Source organism: Cynocephalus volans, chromosome 14 (genome assembly GCF_027409185.1).
Source record: "Cynocephalus volans isolate mCynVol1 chromosome 14, mCynVol1.pri, whole genome shotgun sequence".
NCBI classification, from domain to species: domain Eukaryota; kingdom Metazoa; phylum Chordata; class Mammalia; order Dermoptera; family Cynocephalidae; genus Cynocephalus; species Cynocephalus volans.
This window is the reverse complement of record NC_084473.1, coordinates 91,195,168-91,212,821: the sequence shown is the minus strand read 5'-3', so window position 1 is coordinate 91,212,821 and position 17,654 is coordinate 91,195,168. Positions and strand designations below refer to the sequence as shown.

Genomic DNA, 17,654 nt, shown 5'->3' with positions numbered 1-17,654 from the left:
TCCCACTATTCAACTGGGCCAGCCTTTTCGTGGTGGGATCTGTGGTAAAACCAATGAGTTCCATGGACCATGAACCCTGTTGTTGCACTCCTCTGCAGAAAATGCTTTTTATTGAGCATCCACACGGAACCCACAAATCTGTATACTTTGTACTCATTCTGAGAAGTTCCTCTACATAATTTCCCCAGACCTCATCACCAGCATTCCAACACTGTTTTTTCCTTGACCTTCTTTAATCAGCAGATCTGTATGTCTGGCCATCTCTCAGTTCAAACAAAGTGGACAACCAAACAGCTCACACTTCTGCCCATTGGGAAAACTTCTGTTTATCGCTGTCCTTCAGTGTCACCTGTAGTGAGTCTGTACTGTTGCAGCCATCCACTTTCCATTGTTGCCAACGTGTGGAGAGCTATCTGCAAATCAGGCTCAAGTTATTTCCTTCTCAGTCATCTCGTCCTTAGGAGCTCTAGTGAGTAGGCCATGGATGAGGATTGAGGGAGGAGGCTGTGCAGCAGGAGGCAGTGCCAAAGGAGTCTGGCTTGCTTGTGTCTTCTGGACCTGCTTGAGTTGTTTCTTCCCTGTTTTGGCTGCACAGGTCAAAGCTATGGCTGGGTGGGTCAAATAATTCTAAATTCATGATGGGAAGTTGAGGTCATGTGGTCACTTGATGTCTCGTGATTAAATGTGTTCCATTCTTAACTAAAGGTGAATAGAAAATCAGAGTCTGTTTTTAAATGGATAATAGTTGCTCTAGAGAAGAGGGCATGGATTTGCCCCCAAGCCCTAGAGTTTAGTACTGTGATTGCCAGAAGCTCCATAGACCAACCTGTTTGTCACAGGCATTTTGACTAGCATTGGACCTGCTAAGGCCGAGTGTAAGAGCAGCTTGCACTTCAGCCTGTGCTTGATGTGGAGCTTTCTCTTGCTTTAGTCTGTCCTCAAAATTGATTACTCAGTATATAGGTTGAAATCACACACTCAGATTTGATATATGTTGCCTCCAAATGCCAAAAAGAGTCCACCAAGGATTGTCTTTCTTTTTTAGTGGGAGATGATGCAAAGTACAGGAACTCATCTTTCACCTTGGTGTGGGTACCATAACATGTTCCTAACACTGGATCACTAGAGGCTTCATTGAGATGATGGGCCTTTGAGTTTTCATGGGGTTTATCTTCCACCCTCTGTTCACATGTGTGTCTCTAAGAAATCTAAACTACTTGCACTTCCTGCTCATCAGAGTCAATCAGTTTAATGTTATCAGTGTAGCAGGCTGGTGTGTCACGCTGTCAAGGTCTTTGCACACTATATTATGCCAGAAAGCAGGAGAGTTCACATGGCACTGAGGCAAGACTGTGCAGGCCCTGCCAGGTAAAAGCTCATATTTCTTACCGATGAGAATGGAGGAAAAAACATTTTCCAGGTCATTGGGAGCATACCAGGTGTCAAGGGCTCTGTTGATTTGATCCAGTAAATATACTACATCTTGAACAGCAGTCGCAGTGGGAGTCACCACTTGATGAATTTTGTGATTCTCCAGTCATTACCCAAGATCCAAGCACATTCTTCACAGTCCAAAAGTGAGTTAAACAGAGATGTGAAGGTATTTCCACCCCTGCATCTTCAAGTCCTTGATATTGTCACTAATTTCTGCAATTCTCCCTGGATGCAGTATTGCTATTCAAGAGCTTCCACTTGGCTTTTCCTACTGTAAGCCTATGTGGAGGGATTCAGCTAGTTGACAAATATGTCTATTCTAATTATTCATTCAGGCACTGAGGACTTAACAACAGGGATGGGTCTACAGATGTACTTGGCTGACTATAATTCAAACTTGGGCTGAAAGCCTGCCTATCACCTGCTCATAGGTAACGCAGGAACAGGAAGCAGAAGCCAATGAGAAGACTAGAAGCAGCAAGTCCCTTCTCCTCCAGCTTTTCAGTCTCCCTTTGGTACCCTTTATTAGAGTCCATCAGGCAAAGCTGAATTGAGGTTTGCATAGTTCCAGCCCCATCATCACAAAGGATAGTGAGGGTAGGTTTGGAGCTGAGATATATATATATATATATAAAACATATATAAAATAATATGTATTATGCACATTATAATATATATAGCCATGTGACACTTAACAATGGGGATATGTTCAGAGAAATGCATTGTTAGGTGATTTCATTGTGTGAACTTCAGAGTATACTTACACAAACCTAGATGGTATAGCCTGTTACACACGTAGGCTATAATGGTATAGCCATTATAATCTTATGGGACCACCATTGTATACATGGTGCATTGTTGACCAAAACATCATGTGGCACATGACAGTATTATTATATCACATATGATGCTACATATATAATACATTGTGTGTATGTATGTGTATACACACACGCACGCACACACACATATATAAAACCAGCTTATTTTTCTTCTTTTATTCCTATGTCAGAAAATTATTATAATATTGAGTTGGCATTGTACAGAAATTAAAAGCCGTATTTGTCTAGAAATGTTAAATGTAATTTTTTTTCCATTTGTACAGGCGTAACACTATTAAATATGTAAGGTCTTTTTTACATGGGTTTGATTACAGAAACAAAGTTGTCTCTAAATTTAAAAAGTATTGTTATTATTTTTGAGGCCAACTCTGTTGCTTTTGACCAATAGGTGAAAGGCACAAGTGGGAATTCTAGATGTAGAAATTTTGGACAGCATGGCTGGCCTTCAGTAGGCTGGGATGGAAGAGGTTTCCTGGGTCTGCCCACAATGGCGTACTGAGCATGTGGGGATCCACACACAGCTATAAGAAACACTGAGAGCTTCCTCCATGTTCATGTTCTCCTCGTCTTTATCATCCATGACTGATGCACCCCTGGGTTTCTTCTCTTCATCTGTACCACTCATGCCTCTTCCTCTTCCTGCCATCTTTGGCATTGTGGGCACCTTCTCCAGTACTGTACTCTGGTCCTTCTCCTGCTTCTGCTCCTCTTCCCAGGCTTTCCTCTCTTCTGTGGCCACTTCATGCACCTCCAGGACTTCACACTCAACAAATATTGGGCACTGTGGCAGCTACTAAGGCAAAAGCAAAGGTAAATAATAACATGATTTCTGCCTCCAACAGTCTTACAGTCAAGGGCAGCTGACTTCCCAGGCCCTGCCTCCTGTCCTTACCATGCTTCTAACTCCAAACATGCATTTCCTTCTTCTTCCTGGACATTGCTGCTTGCCATGACCAGGTGATCTTGCCTCCCCCCTCTCAGCCTGCCCTCTCTCTGGGCTCACTGTTCCTGAAGATAGAACCATTACCTCATTGAGTGACTCATGGCCACAGATCTCCATTCAATCATTGAGCACAGATTCTGTCCACAGGACATTCTAATCTCTTGCATCAACCCACTCCCCCCCTGCATAATTTCCCTAATTCAGGATCTCATACCATAATACTTGTAACTGCCACTCACCCACTCTTATAGTCCACCTTGCAGTTAGCTTAGTAGTTCTGTCATGTGGCTTCAACTATATAATTTACCCCCAAATCTTTATTGAACTTTACTTTTCCACCACTGCTTACATGATCAGGTCTAGACTTGGCCTTTCATGATTCGGTCTGAATCCCTCTGTCTAATTCATATTCCTACTAAACTATACTACTAATTCTTTCCTTCATGTATTCCATAGCTTTCTGCTTCCATGCATATATTTCTCAACTAAAATTTCTTCTGTGCTAGCCTCTATCTGCTTCCCTTTCCAGTTTTGTTTTCCCCTCACCCAAACTGAAATTCCATAGCGCTTCTTTTTCGTTTTGGAAGCTGGCAATATAGCTAACATAGCACTTAGCACATATGGCTTCGTATTGCAGTTGTTTATGTTCCTATCACATTGCCTCTCTTGGCTACAGGCTCTTAAGGGAAGAAATCAAGTATTATTTACATTTGTATTCATCTTAGTAGCTGGCATGGCACCCAACATTTGTTGAGTGTATAAGTAATCCCATTCTCTCCTCTCACCTGTACTTCTCTTTTTTCCTTTTTATTGGCTCTCCCCTTAGCCTAGAAGATATTTACATTTTTTCCATATTAAAAACAAAACTAGGGTTCTTCTGCACTAAAGATGTAGAAAACTGGCATGAAAGACAAAAATGCATTGGATAATTAAGGAGGAACCCTTAATTAGTAGGAAGAACATTCACTAATGAAAAGTATCTCAAAGAAAAGGAAGGGGACCTAGGGTTTTAAGTAGGCATTTGGAAGAGGGAGTCATCTGCAAGTCTTATGGAAGTCATGTGGAAGGATGGAGACTGGTCTTGGCATGTACCAGGGCAGGGCACTCCTTTGTAGTTAGCCATTTCTTGGAACACAAAAGAGTGGGGGCATTTCTTAACCATTGCTGTTTTCAGGCATATGGGGCACAAGCAAAGCTCATCATTGACAATCCCCCCTTTTGTTCAAGATGAATATCAGTTATTACTGAACAACTAAGAGGTGATCATCAGCCTTTAGAGGGGCAAAGCAGAGTCTAAGAAATAGCTCTCAAGGACTTTTGTTGGTGTTTTTACAAAGTTAGAAAAACCATCTGTTGAGAGGTAGTGGCAAAGGTCAGTTGTTCTAGAGTTCTAGAGATCAGGCATCTTAGAGATGACAGAAATGGAAAAGAAATATTAACATGAAGGGTTGTATTAAAGAGCTAGGGATTGAACCCTGAGGATAACCAGTTCATTGGATTCCAAGTGGTCAGTGGAAGAAAACCTTTTGGTTATGCAGCACTGCCTACTGAGTTCTGTAAGCTCTTGAGCTAGGGAGTCAGTGCTCTTGGTGTTGTCTAGTCTTAATTATTGCTCAGAGAGAGACTTGCATATCTGAGCATTTTGTTGGACTTCCTTTGTGGTCCCAGCAATGGCTTGTCCAGGGAGAATTCAGCCCCTGCCTGGTCTTCTGTGGCGATGAGTTCTTTGAGGTTTATGTCAAGTCTTTGGGCTTCAGGTCACAGGAGGTTCTTCAGATCTTGGAGAAAGGGTTCAATGCAAAGCAACCTAGAGTCCTGCTGATGTAGGGGTCTATGTGGTCAGGCTTTAGTTCTTGGTGATGCTGAGTCAGGTGGTAAGTCGAAAAATTGGAAACACTATTTGGAGGATTGTAGCCATATAGGGAAGACAACTGGGAGAATTGAAAATTTGGGTAGGGATTGATAATTTGGGCAAGGTAACAGCATACAGTCCAATTTATAGGTAGGTACCCAAACTGGTTTTTCCATGGGATGAGAGAAAGTCAATTAAATTTCTACCAGACAAAATAGTCACCTGCAATTTACAAAAAGGTGCAGATAGAGTTAGAATCTGATAACCTGGATGGGTGTGCATAGTTTTCCATTGAAACGCAAGATTTTTCTCTACAGTCACTTCCATCTTGATCAAAAATAATCTCAAAGAATGGTTGTTATTTTTTTTTTTTTTTTTTTTTTCGTGACCGGCCCTCAGCCAGGGAGTGCACCGGTCATTCTTATATAGGATCCGAACCCGCGGCGGGAGCGTCGCCGCGCTGCTAGTGCAGCACGCTACCGAGTGCGCCACGGGCTCAGCCCAGAATGGTTGTTATTGATCACGAAATAAGACTGGTCTCGTTAGATTTGGTCTGATTTTTTACAAAGGTACAGCAGAATAGTAATTTGCCACATAAGCCTTCTTGAGTTTACTTTGCTGGAAGTTTTCATGAGGACCCTCAGATTAGATTTACAAAATCCTCTCAAGGCCAGGAAGCCAAGTCAAGAACTTTCCATTGTACGTCACATGCTGCACCTATAAATTTCAGCTAGTTCCTCTTTTCTCAAGTCCCCAAATATCCTGAGGTTCCTGGTACTGTAGGAAGTGATCTTCCTTACTCACCTGTGTGGCTGGAACCCTCTATGCCAGGTACCAGGCCAGTTTTCCCAAGAGAGCTTTGTAAGCATTTGGCTCCCAAAAGCCAACTTTTAGTTCCTTAAAGTCTGGTCACATCTGTTTAAATGAGCATCATTTTCAAACATGACATGCAGAGAAGCATCATGGCTAAACAAAAAACTCTGTAGATGACAGAAGACCTAAAAGCCTTGGTTGCATAACCAGTGTTTCCAATTATGTCCTGTTGACAAGGAGGAGAGATTCTTATTGAACCTACGTAAATAATTATATTTCCATGAAATTAGGACTACTCAACCAGAGTTTCCAAATTCTGGAAGGGTCAGGCAGGAAGAAAAACATACCATTTGCAAATGTTCATTTTAGTTTACAAAAATGTAATCTAAATTGTTATGACTTATAGCTAGCTTAAGAGAAAGGGGGCTTTTTATATATCCAGAAAATAGAACATTAAAACCTCAACACTATTCCAAGCAAAACCCACAACCATTCCCCATCTGTTTATTCAGCCCTATGTAATTCATTGTTTTGTTCTGTCTTGGGTTAGTAGTCACACGAACCCATCTGTTTCTCAACTAAAGTTCTGGAAATCCTGACTCAGTCCAATGGTGTGGTCTCAAAGCTGTTTAAGCAATGCCATCAGAAGTCCATACCCAAAGGTATCTGGCATAGCCTTTTTCCATGGGGCTCTGAGACAGTCCTCTTTATTGAAGATTAAACACTCTGGCCTGTAGCCGATTTCAGAGAAGCACCAGGGAAAAAAAAGAGAGAGAAGCATCAGAGTAAAAAAAACTATCTGTAGATGACAAAAGACTTAAAATGGGTGTGGTTAACATATTGCTGATTATCAAAAGTGAAAGATCTAATGAGAGTTCATTGCGAAGATAATGCATCTGATCAGAAGATTTGGCTCCTTCTAGGGCATGCAAACGAGATAAAAGTCAATCAAAAAGGTTTAGATGAAATATCTATAAATATAATGATTAACTCTGTTTTTAAAGAAAATTGGATATTACATCCAATTTGTGAAAATGGATGAAGATAATCATTTCAGAAAAAACATTAAGGGCCGGCCCCATGGCTCACTCAGGAGAGTGCGGCACTGGGAGCGCCAAGGCCACGGGTTCAGATCCTATATAGGGATGGCCGGTGTGCTCACTGGCTGAGCGCAGTGCGGGCGAAACCAGGCCAAGGGTTACGATACCCTTACCGGTCACACACACACACACACACACACACACACACACACACACACAAACCAAGAAAAAACATTAAGATATAATTCTGGGACATAACATATCATGTTTATACCAAGTATATAGTTAGAAAATACCAGTGATGATGCTGAATTTTACCTCAGCCCTGTAATCCTGGAAAACAGCAAAAGCTATGAAATCCCCCCACTCTTTGTGTTCCAGGAAACAGCTTACTGCGAAGACCACCTTTTTTTTTTGAAGCTGGCTAGTGTGGGGATCTGAACCCTTGACCTTGGTGTTACAAGGCTGTGCTGTAACCAACTGAGCTAACCCACCAGCCCCGAAGACTACCTTCTGTATATGACTTAGATAAGACTCCTGATGCCCCCTTGTTTATGTGACAAGGTTAGACACAGTCCCTCCAAATTCCCATTTTTTGCCTTTTAAATGTAACTGATTGGCTGAACTGTTTGTCTCACCGATCAGTGGGAACAAATTTTAGGAAAGGGGAATCAAACTTTTAAGATTCTCTCTTTCCCCAGGCCCCTGAGCCAGCACACAGCCCTCCTGAGGGTCCCTTCTGAGAATAGTCTGGCCACAGGTAAAACATTCTCAGATCTACTAACCTGTCATACCAACCTTTCATCCCACTTCCACTTCCTCATACCTCCCACTCTAGCCTTATTTATTCCTCCCTATAAAATGAAAAACACTTTTTCCCTAACCCTTGAGATACTTGCAGATCTTATGGTCAGAGTGTTCTCCCTATGGTGTGCGGTTTTTTGTTTTGTTTTGTTTTTTTAATTTTACTAATGTGGCAGGCTCGTATGGGGATCAGAACCCTTGACCTTGGTGTTATCAGCACCACATTCTGCCAGCTGAGCTAACCCGCCAGCCTGCATTCTTCCTCTGGTAGTAGTCCTCACCCTCACGCCCCTTAAAATAATCCTTCAGATAAAAACTCTCTCCTTGCTAAGTCAGGATTTTTTGATTGTTTGTTTGACAACAAGAATATATTAAGAATATCAAAGAAAGAGACTCAGTAAATCTGGATTAGATCCTAAACACCTGTATATTAATAAAACTACACAGGTAAGTGATATGAATCCCTAATCAAAGACCACAAGCCTAGAAGGTGGTAAATTCAAATTAAAGAAGTAAAGTTGCAATCAAATATTACAAACTTAAATTCTAACTGATAACGCTATACTGTTTTTGTTTAATATCAGGCAAAGCAGCACGAGGACTCCGATAAATAGAATCATATCAGATAGCAAGAACATTAACCATTCTTTAGGAACTTCCATACAGCAATACAGTTTCTGAAAATTGTATGGGTTTTTTTTTTTTTTTTGGTGACTGGTAAGGGGATTGCAACCCTTGGTGTGGTGTCGTCCGCACCGCGCTCAGCCAGTGAGCGCACCGGCCATCCCCATATAGGATCACGAACCTGCGACCTCGGCACTCCCAAGCGCCGCTGTGTTCCCAGCGCCGCACTCTCCCGAGTGAGCCACGGGGTTGGCCCTGAAAATTGTATGTTAATAGTCATCTTACCCAAATAGAAGCATCTCTTCAGATTTGACAAATATTCCCATGCAATTCATTAATAGTATATCAGATAAACCAAATTATTTCTAGTGCCTCTCTTTTTACAAGGTAAAAGAACAAATCCTAAGTGATTTTCCAGGGGGCCCTCTGGGAAATCTCAAAGACAGTTCTAGGTGTGAAACATACCATTTAGGATTTGATTTGGGGAAGGCAAAATGTCAAAAGCTGTCAGGAGGTTTGAACACTCAAGGTAGATAGGATCATGGGTTACTGAGAAAGAGTACCTGGCTACTCTGTTTAACTAAAATGACAATAAAAAGATTTCGAAAGTAACCATACAGGGTAACATGATTATAAAGAAATTTAGCTGTTTTAAAAGTGAGAAGATTTTCTCCTCTTGAATAATCAGTGACATGTAAAATCTGTACAAAGCATAGGAAAATTTTTTTGCCATTATGTGTGATTTTTTTTTAATGATTATATATATTCATGGGGCAAGAGCTGACCATCAGCATCTGTGCCCAAGATGTGGTGAACAATCAATGCTATCAGCATGCTCCCCATGTCAAATTGCCATTATTTCCCCACCCAACCTCACCCCAATGCCCCTCTCTCTCCCCACAGCATAGGAAATTATGATGATAAAATACAGAATCTTTGTTCTCTAGGCAGGCAATTCAGAAGGCATGAAAAACCTTTAATATGGGCTGGCTGGTTAGCTCAGTTGGTTAGAGCATGGTGCTATCACTAAAGTCCAGGGCTCAATCCTTGTACTGGCCAGCCACCTAAGTAAATAAATAAAAGACCAATAATCCAAGAACATGCCATTTTTTTTCTGATGCTTATCTTAGCTCTTTTAATTTCAGTCAGATAGTAAACATTTATAAACTTTGTATACAACAAAACAAATACATGCAAAGTTACAAATATAGGAAATATGAAGTACATGCATATTTCAAAGGCCAGTTAATGGTGTCCACTTTGGATTCTTATACAAAACTCTTCAGTGTACATTATAAGCCTAAGGACCACATGAAAGGGTTTCCCACATATTAAGTATTTAGTACCTGATAAAACAGTTAATGCGTTAGATATTTCAAATGTTAACTGCTTTAAACAATATATTTGTCATAAGCGATATATATTACATATATGTACTTTTTAAAATATAGAATACCCACACAGTGCAAGCCATTAACATTGCAGAACAGTAATATATATCTGCTAGGTGACAATGTTGAACAATTCAGGGAGTAATTTTTCCTTACTTAAACAACATTAATAGAATTTCTACTTTGAATAGATAATATTTCGGTCATCTCCAACCTATTTTTTAGATTGTCTCCCTACTCTTTAATTCAAAGCCGATTACAGAACTAGGGACTAGACCTAATTCTGGTTTTTGACAATTATGAACCAGAAATGAAGGAGTGCAAGCATTTCCTTTCTTTGTACACTAAGCATTTTCTTCATTACATGATCCTCTAACGATCGTGCTCAGACAGCTGCAGCTTTCCTCTGTTAAAATCTCCTGATTTCACTCATGATTTAAACAATGTTAAAATCATTCTGGTTTCCAGGTAAATGAACAAAGATTTGCCTTCAGTGTGTAAAAGGTAATTTAATTTTTGCTGCCTTAATTATCTATAGTTTATGTTACTGAAAAAAGGAATGCCACATGTAGGTGCTTTAAACATCCAAAATGGGAGGTGCCTCTCAGGGCACCACTGCCGAATGTTGGATTTTTCAAACCCAGAAACCTTTCATATATTTTACAGTTATGTTCATTCCCTGTGAAAATGTCCTCTGGCCAGAAGTCTCATGTTGCACCAATATTTAGTCCTGACCCAATAGCCACTGTGTAGCCCTCATTGCAAAAGGCAAAATGTTGCCACAGTCTCTGCAGACACGGCACATGCTCCAGTGGATGAAGCCTGTGGCCCGAGAGCTATGGATTTCTCGTGTTTGCTTTTTTTTTTTCTTAGTATCCTGTGGCCTCCTTCCAAACTTGACAGAAATGCTGTCAGGTATTTTCTCTAAATTGCTATAATGTCACTGCTAAGTTGGGGCACTGGTGTACTGAGTCCTGGCTGCTGAAGGAGCTAGAGGTGTTCAGGCAAAGTTATCTGAGGACTGCTTTGAGATTTGTTTTAGCCTCAACCTGTTTCACTAGACCAAAGATAAGCTAGATTAACCAATGATTATTTGCTGTTATACTGTTACCAGCCTGGCATTGGCATTGGCCCATGAAGGACTCATTCAAAGGGGGCTTGAATAAACAGCATCCTCAGGTCTATTCTCTATTTCCCAGTGCCCATCAGTGCCAAGGGTGTTAGCCTATGGGGGACAAAGAGAGAAGCAAGAATGAGACACCACCACTAAAAGGGCTGCAGGTGGACCCACCCTCCCCCAGCCTAGAAAAAGATTTAAGAAAATGGTAAAATGGGAAGACCTTCTTCATACTGCTGTCAGGAAAATGAGGAAGGCGATGAGGAGGACCACAGGTGAGGAGGAGAGGAGGGCCATGCTGCCTCACTGGTAAGAAGCCCGCTGCTCCCTCTGGTACTGGGTGTTACACATCTGCTCAGACACATACTCCGTTATCTTAATCTCAGTCTTGGTGAAGTTCTCCCCTTTGGTGGCAGTGGTGACTGCCGATTGACTATGCTGTTGACGCAGTTGTGGATGAAGTTGTTGCGGTTGCTGTACTGATCCACGGGCCTTAAGTATACTTGGTTGGGGTAATGGTACATGTTTTCATGATAGTAACGGTTCTCATAGTCATCACCAAAATGTATGAAGAGCCTGCTCATGGCATTCCCCAGCATATAGCTGCCAAAGCCCCCTACTACTGCCCCAGCCATGGCAATGCCCACCACCTGCTTCAGGTTGGTTTTGTGGGTGCCACCTCCTTGACCCCAGCCACTACCACCCTGAGGCTACCCCCAGCCACCACTGCCCTGGGGTGGGTAGTGGTTGCCTCCAGGGTTGCCATGGCCAGGGTATCGGCTCCCCACAGTGTTCCTTCCTCCTTCAGGCTTGGGTCACTTGTAGAGGCTCATGTCATTCCATGTGGCCACAAAGAGAACAAGCATCCAGCAGCCAAGTTTCACCATGATGGCTGATAATCTGTTGTGGCTCAGCTAAGCTGGATTTGTGTCTCTGGGAAGACAGAATGCTTTGGCTTGGCTAGAGATTGTTCAGTTTTGAAGTACACTCAAGAGTCATGCTGTGGTGGGAACGAGAGAAGCAGCTTGCAGCACTGCAGCTATCAGTGACTGGCTTGTTATTTTTTAACAGAGAAAAAGCCAAATTCTAGTTTTATATCATTATAGTATTTAATACTAAAGCTGTTTTTGAAAATATTGTAAATAAACCCATCAAACTTTAGCCAACTTTGACCACACAAATAGAATTCTTTTTTTTTTTTTTATAGCAGCTGGCTGGTATGGCTGAACCCTTGATCTTGGTGTCATAACACCACATTCTAACCAACTGAGCTAACTAGCCTTAGTTAAAATTCCTTTCTACAAACCTACAACTTTTTATATCCATACACATCGCTTACAGTATAACTTCTCAAGGTGACAGAAATGAACATGTTCATTAGTAGACCTATATATATATATATATACAGCCTTTCAGTACCACATAAAAAGACAAAAATACATAAAACGCCTGTATTTAATATTCCAGTATTTTATCTTACTTAGAAATGATTTGGGAATCGAATGAATGCTATTGTTTGAATGTTTGTGTCTCCCCCAAATTCATGTGTTGAAACCTAATCCCCAATGTGATAGTGTTAGGAGGTGGGACCTTTGGGAGTTGATTAGGTCATGTGGGTGGGCCCTCATGAATAGGATTAGTGTCCTTATGAAAGAGAAGTACGGGAGTCTTAGCTCCTTTTGCCCATCTGCCATGTGAGAATACACAGAAGGGGCCATCTATGAGCAAATGGAATCTTCTTGGTCTTTCCAGCCTCCAGACTGTGAGCAATACATTTCTGTTGTTTGTCTTTTTTTGTTTGTTTTTTTTTTTTGGCAGCTGGCTGGTACAGGGATGAAACCCTGGACCTTAGCATTTTTAGTACCACGCTCTAACAAACTGAGCTAACCAGCCAGTCCAATTTCTATTGTTTATAAACTACCCAATCTAAGGTATTTCATTAGATCAGCCTGAATGGAATAAGACAATGAATATCCATTAACTCAATTTAGAACCAATCCCAGGTTTTTGTTTGTTTTTTTTTAAGATGACGGGTAAGGGGATGTTAACCCTTGACTTGGTGTTTTCAACACCACGCTCTCCCAAGTGAGCTAACCGGCCATCCCTATATAGGGGTCTGAACCTGTGGCCTTGATGTTATCAGCACCACACTCTCCCAAGTGAGCCATAAGCCGGCCCCAATCCCAGGTTTTACGTTACCTAAAGGTCTTAGAAACTCTCTCCCAGTTGACATACTGCAAGATGTAATTACTATGGAATAGTTTGTCAGAATAATGATTCAATTTGGTTAAACATAAATTTACATGTTTCATTTCCTAATCTTAAATATTAAGTCGAAGTAATGCTAGTTTATTTGATTGGTAAAGCTCTATAAGTTTAAGAACATAACCCAAGTAGAATAAAACATAGCTTATATTATATTTGCTGGTGATAATATAGAGAAGACAGTGGTATTCATTCATTCATTCATTTATTTAGGCAGCTGACCGGTACAGGGATATGACATAGCTGTTTTTATTAAAACATTATTAAATTAGTCTCACTTGCAAAATACTTATATGAATTTTGTGATCTTGAATTCTTAAAACATTTGTTAGTTTGTATAACATTGAAAGAATTAGAGGTTTGGTTTCCTTAATTTGGGGGAATTTCAGGAATATTCTATTAATATAAGCTCATATCTTTAAGATAAATAGGTCTTAATCGGAATAGAGCTCCTTTGGGCCGGCCTGTAAGGGGATCCTTACCAGTCATCTTTTAAGAAAGAAAAAAAAAATAGAGCTCCTTTAAGAGATTTCTAGTATAATCTAGCTTAATTTGATAATACCATCCAGAGGTAGGAAAATGTGCACTCAGGCAAATAAACATACAAACAGAACTTATAGCTTCAATTGTAAAATTTCAGACTTGGGTCAGGAATAAACAGAAAAACAAAACTCACAGTTATTGAACATTTCATATTGAGCTTTTCTCTTCCCAGTGTGTACGAATTCTTAATTGATTTGAGCTCAAAATAGACAAACAGAAAAGAGTAGAAACTAGATGCTTTATTGTCTTTCACCAAACAGGGACATGACCTCTATAAACCATTGGCAGCAGAAGAGTTTGGAGATGTGAATTTTTTTTATCACTCATCCCTTGGGAAGATGGTACTTACAGTGTAGGAGAGGACCACCAGAGGACTATCAAGGATGTTGTTGAGTAGCTGTCAGTGACAGACTTTTTGTAGCACTAGCTGGGCTTTTCTGATCACCTTCCCTCATTCCCCCTGCCCATCAATGGAAGCTGCTGTCCTAGCGGGGACAGGTCTCAGCTCTCTACAGCCACCCTATTTCCAAATACAGTTTAGGGCTTCAACATATCTTATTTTAGGGGGACACAAGTCCACCCAAACCAACCATTTTGATTGGATGACTACTGAGCAGAGGTGAAATTTTTTTTTAAAAAAAAAATTTTTTTTTTTTTTTAATTTTTTGTGTATTTTTGCAGCTGGCCTATGCAGGGATCCGAACTCTTTCAAAAGTTTTAACCACTGGTCTGTCACTGTCAACCAACAGTTAGTAGATTGGCTTTGGGACTAGAAATGAGGACTTAGAGAAAAAAGCCTTCAGAAGAGGGTGAAGGAAAATGAACTTTCCTCCTTTCTCTGAGGCAGTGAGTTTGGCTCAAATTCCAAGGTGTGGAGCTGCCTGGAACTGCAGGTGGTGGCTGGAGGTCTGGACCCTGACACAAATTCACGTGAGGAACTGGGTGCAGCATCTGCTGCATGGGTGGGGTTGAGAAGCAACTTCAAAAAGCAGTTATGAGGGCTGGCCAGTGAGCTTACTCACCAAGGTCAAGGGTTTGGATCCCCCCACCAGCCGCCAAAGAAAACAAAACCAACAAAAAGCAGTTGTGTCTCTGTTGTGCTTCCCTTCTGTTTTTTCAGAAACCTTAATAAAACCTTGTTATCTTTCCCTGCCTAGACTCAATTGTGTGTGTGTGGAAGGAGGGAAGGAATGGGACATGGCCCATATATCTGAAAGAAGAGCCATTGGTGGGTTCTATCCCTTTTCCAAAGCCAGATGGGGAATTGGCCAACATCAGTGGTGAAAAAAGCTGCTCCTCTCCAGGGCCACCAGCAATGTGGACTAATGGAGTGAGAAAGAACCTGGAGTGTCTCCTAAGCATGCAAGAGCCCTCTGGGACCACTTGGAAGCAGGGGAACACTTGGGGGTGTTTCTGAATGTTGGTCAGTGGGCACGTGTACCATATAAATTTGGGTGAAAAATGTGGAATGAATGAGTCTAAGACTCCTGTCGTATGGGGCTAGGTATAATTGGGGATTGGTGGTGAACACAGAACAGGGAGGTACTGCCCTCAGGGAGTCTGCAGTCCAGGGAGGGCAGGGATGCTGACAAATAATAGATCCACAGGGGCAGGATGGAGAAGCTGGATGCCATGGGGGTAGATGGGATGGGCACCTAAGCCAGGAAGCCTTCCCGGAGAAAGAGACTTCTGGGTGAGGCTGGAAAAAGAGTGGGAGCAGTCAGAATGTTTTTCAAGTAGGAGGAATGGCCTTGCTTCCAGAGCAGAGGGAGAGCCAGGCAGGCCATGGAGCTGGAGTGATGCCTCAGGGCTCAGCCCAGACAGAGGCCACAGGGGCAGGGATCCCTGGAGAAGGAAGCAGATGCTATGAAGAACCCTCCAGACTGAGACATTTGGGTTTTAATCTGAGGGCAATGGGGGGTCCTGGGCCAGGTTTATTTGGGAGGGTGAGGTAATCAGAGCCGGACTTTGGACTGATTCTTTTATCATCTGATGATCCTATCCCCAAGGCCCCATCTCAGAAGCTGTGCAGTTCCTCTACAAATGACACCAGAATGGTCTGACTTCCACTCCACACTGTTGGTGTGGATCATAGACTATCCCTTTCCACCCAGCCACTACGGAAAGACCTTTTTCTTTTTTTTGGACAGCCTACCTGGATTTCTCCCAAGAGGCTGCCTCCCTGATTACTACCCAGTTCTCAAGCTCTGTAGCTCATAGGTAAGCTATGTTCCACTTGGGTTTCTAGGATTTGGCTCCCAGCCCAAGCCCTGCTCCTCCCAACCCCTGCCCACAAGGGAGGGAATCCAGGCAGCCCTGCACAGGAGCTGTGGCTGAGATGTGACAAGTAAGGTCAGGGACCTGTGTTAGACAGCCCATCAAGCACTGATTAGGTCATTATGCATACAGCACGAGATGGCAAGTGTGTGGCAGGGGAGCCTCCACTCCCTTCTCTTGGCCTTGGCAGACATTGCTAATTAATTGCATCACTTTCACACTGAGTCAGTCCAAAGCTGCAGACAACCACAATCAGAGATGATACCTGGGGGGAAGCTGACTTGCCATTCTTGACCCAGATGCAGACAGTATCCAATGGTCAGGGGGACTCTTAAGTCTGAAGCCAGGCAGGAGGGCAGTGGTCAGGACACGTGTGGGAATTTTAAAAGCAGTAAGTAAAGAGTGGGGCAGGGGCCATCAAGCTGGCCCAGCAGAACTGCGGGCAGGGAAGGTCACATTTGTCAGAACCTGAGCTTACAGAGCACTTTCACTTAAATGCCCTCGGCTCTTGAGGTAGAAATGACTCACTTCCACATTACAGATGAGGAGAGGCCCAGAGAAGTGTATGCACCTAGTGTCAGCCAGTGTGGCGGACACACTTCCTCTGAGGAAAACAGTCCCCAGCCTGAGAAACACAGGTAAGTACAGTACTTAAGATTCTTTCCTGAACGTATACCCTTGAGCTGAGACACAGGAGCTGAGTCAGATGGCACTGGTGTGCTGCTAGATGTCTAACCACTGGCTTGGTAGGGGAGGGGGTGACTAGGCAGGGTGAAGCCCTGATTTGTAACACTTCCTGACTTCTGGGAGGTGTAAATACTCCCACTTTGACCCGATTCAAGCTCCCAGCATGGCGTCATTGAATATGGAGTGGGAAGAGATGCTCACAATCTACTCTCTGGGCTAGGAGGAGCCGGCCCCAGCTCACCAATGGCAGTACCCAAGTCAGTGGGTGCAGAGCTACCGCCCTCCCTCCCCCCATGGCCTGGGCGGTCAGCTCTCCCACTCAGGCACTTTCCTGCCTGGGTCAGGTTCGTTTCTGTTGCTTGCAAGTAAGGGGCCTGAGAACCATCACTGATACACTGAACCCATGGGGCAGTCGGATCTCAGAGCCTGTGCTCCAGCTTCCAGCTCCTTGATCTTTCCTCTCTACCTGGCTTTGCCATCTAGGGCTGGGTGCCAAGGACAGGCAGGTGGTGGGAATCCCAGGCACGAATCCAGGAACCCCCCAAGATGGGCAGGAGCCTAGGAAAGGTGTGGAGGCAGGGAAGCAGTACCTCTTCTAAGAACCTGCCCGTGAAGCTCCTTCTTCCTCCTGTCCCTCCAGTGCCCCATGCTCCTTCCGTCCCTGTGGGGGCCCACAAATAGGGCTGGAGCAGTGGCTGGAGAGGCCCCTGTGGGCAGGTGATGTTAGCTTTCCAGCAGTGGCTGGGGACCCAGAGGAGCTGGGAAGGCAGGGACTGATAGTGTGTTTAAAGTTACTTTGGCCACATTTTACAGAGGCACAGATGTGGCAGGTGTAGGCAGAGGCTGTTCATACCTCAGGAGTCTGGCAGGATGGGAGCCTGTGCCCTGTCCACCCTGCTGCCCTCACTGGACCAGGGAACAGTGCACAGGTGACTTTGTAATGACTCTGCTCCGTACACCTGCCTGGAAGCTCTTTGGAGTTTTCCAGCAGCGACATTCTTGGAGTCATCTGCTTAGGAAAT

General features: G+C 43.0%; 1 protein-coding gene and 1 pseudogene across 5 annotated transcripts in view; one reads left to right on the top strand and one right to left on the bottom strand.

Moving 5' to 3' along the window:
- The window catches only part of KANSL3 (KAT8 regulatory NSL complex subunit 3), a 78,962-nt gene that overhangs the window by 51,688 nt on the left and 9,620 nt on the right, over nucleotides 1-17,654 (top strand). For 2 of the 5 annotated variants that reach the window (XR_010021631.1, XM_063077660.1), the window contains one exon: nucleotides 10,943-14,813. The exons of 2 other annotated variants lie outside the window; for them this stretch is intronic. Coding sequence is in view for 1 of the 3 variants with exons in the window: in XM_063077660.1 (XP_062933730.1) it covers nucleotides 10,943-10,999 (57 nt within the window). In the remaining 2 variants the exon portion in view is untranslated. Of the gene's footprint in view, nucleotides 1-10,942; nucleotides 14,814-16,486; nucleotides 16,555-17,654 lie in introns of those variants that run through there. One more of the 5 variants, XR_010021632.1, reaches the window with a different exon arrangement.
- On the bottom strand, nucleotides 11,089-11,769 carry LOC134362641 (major prion protein-like; annotated as a pseudogene).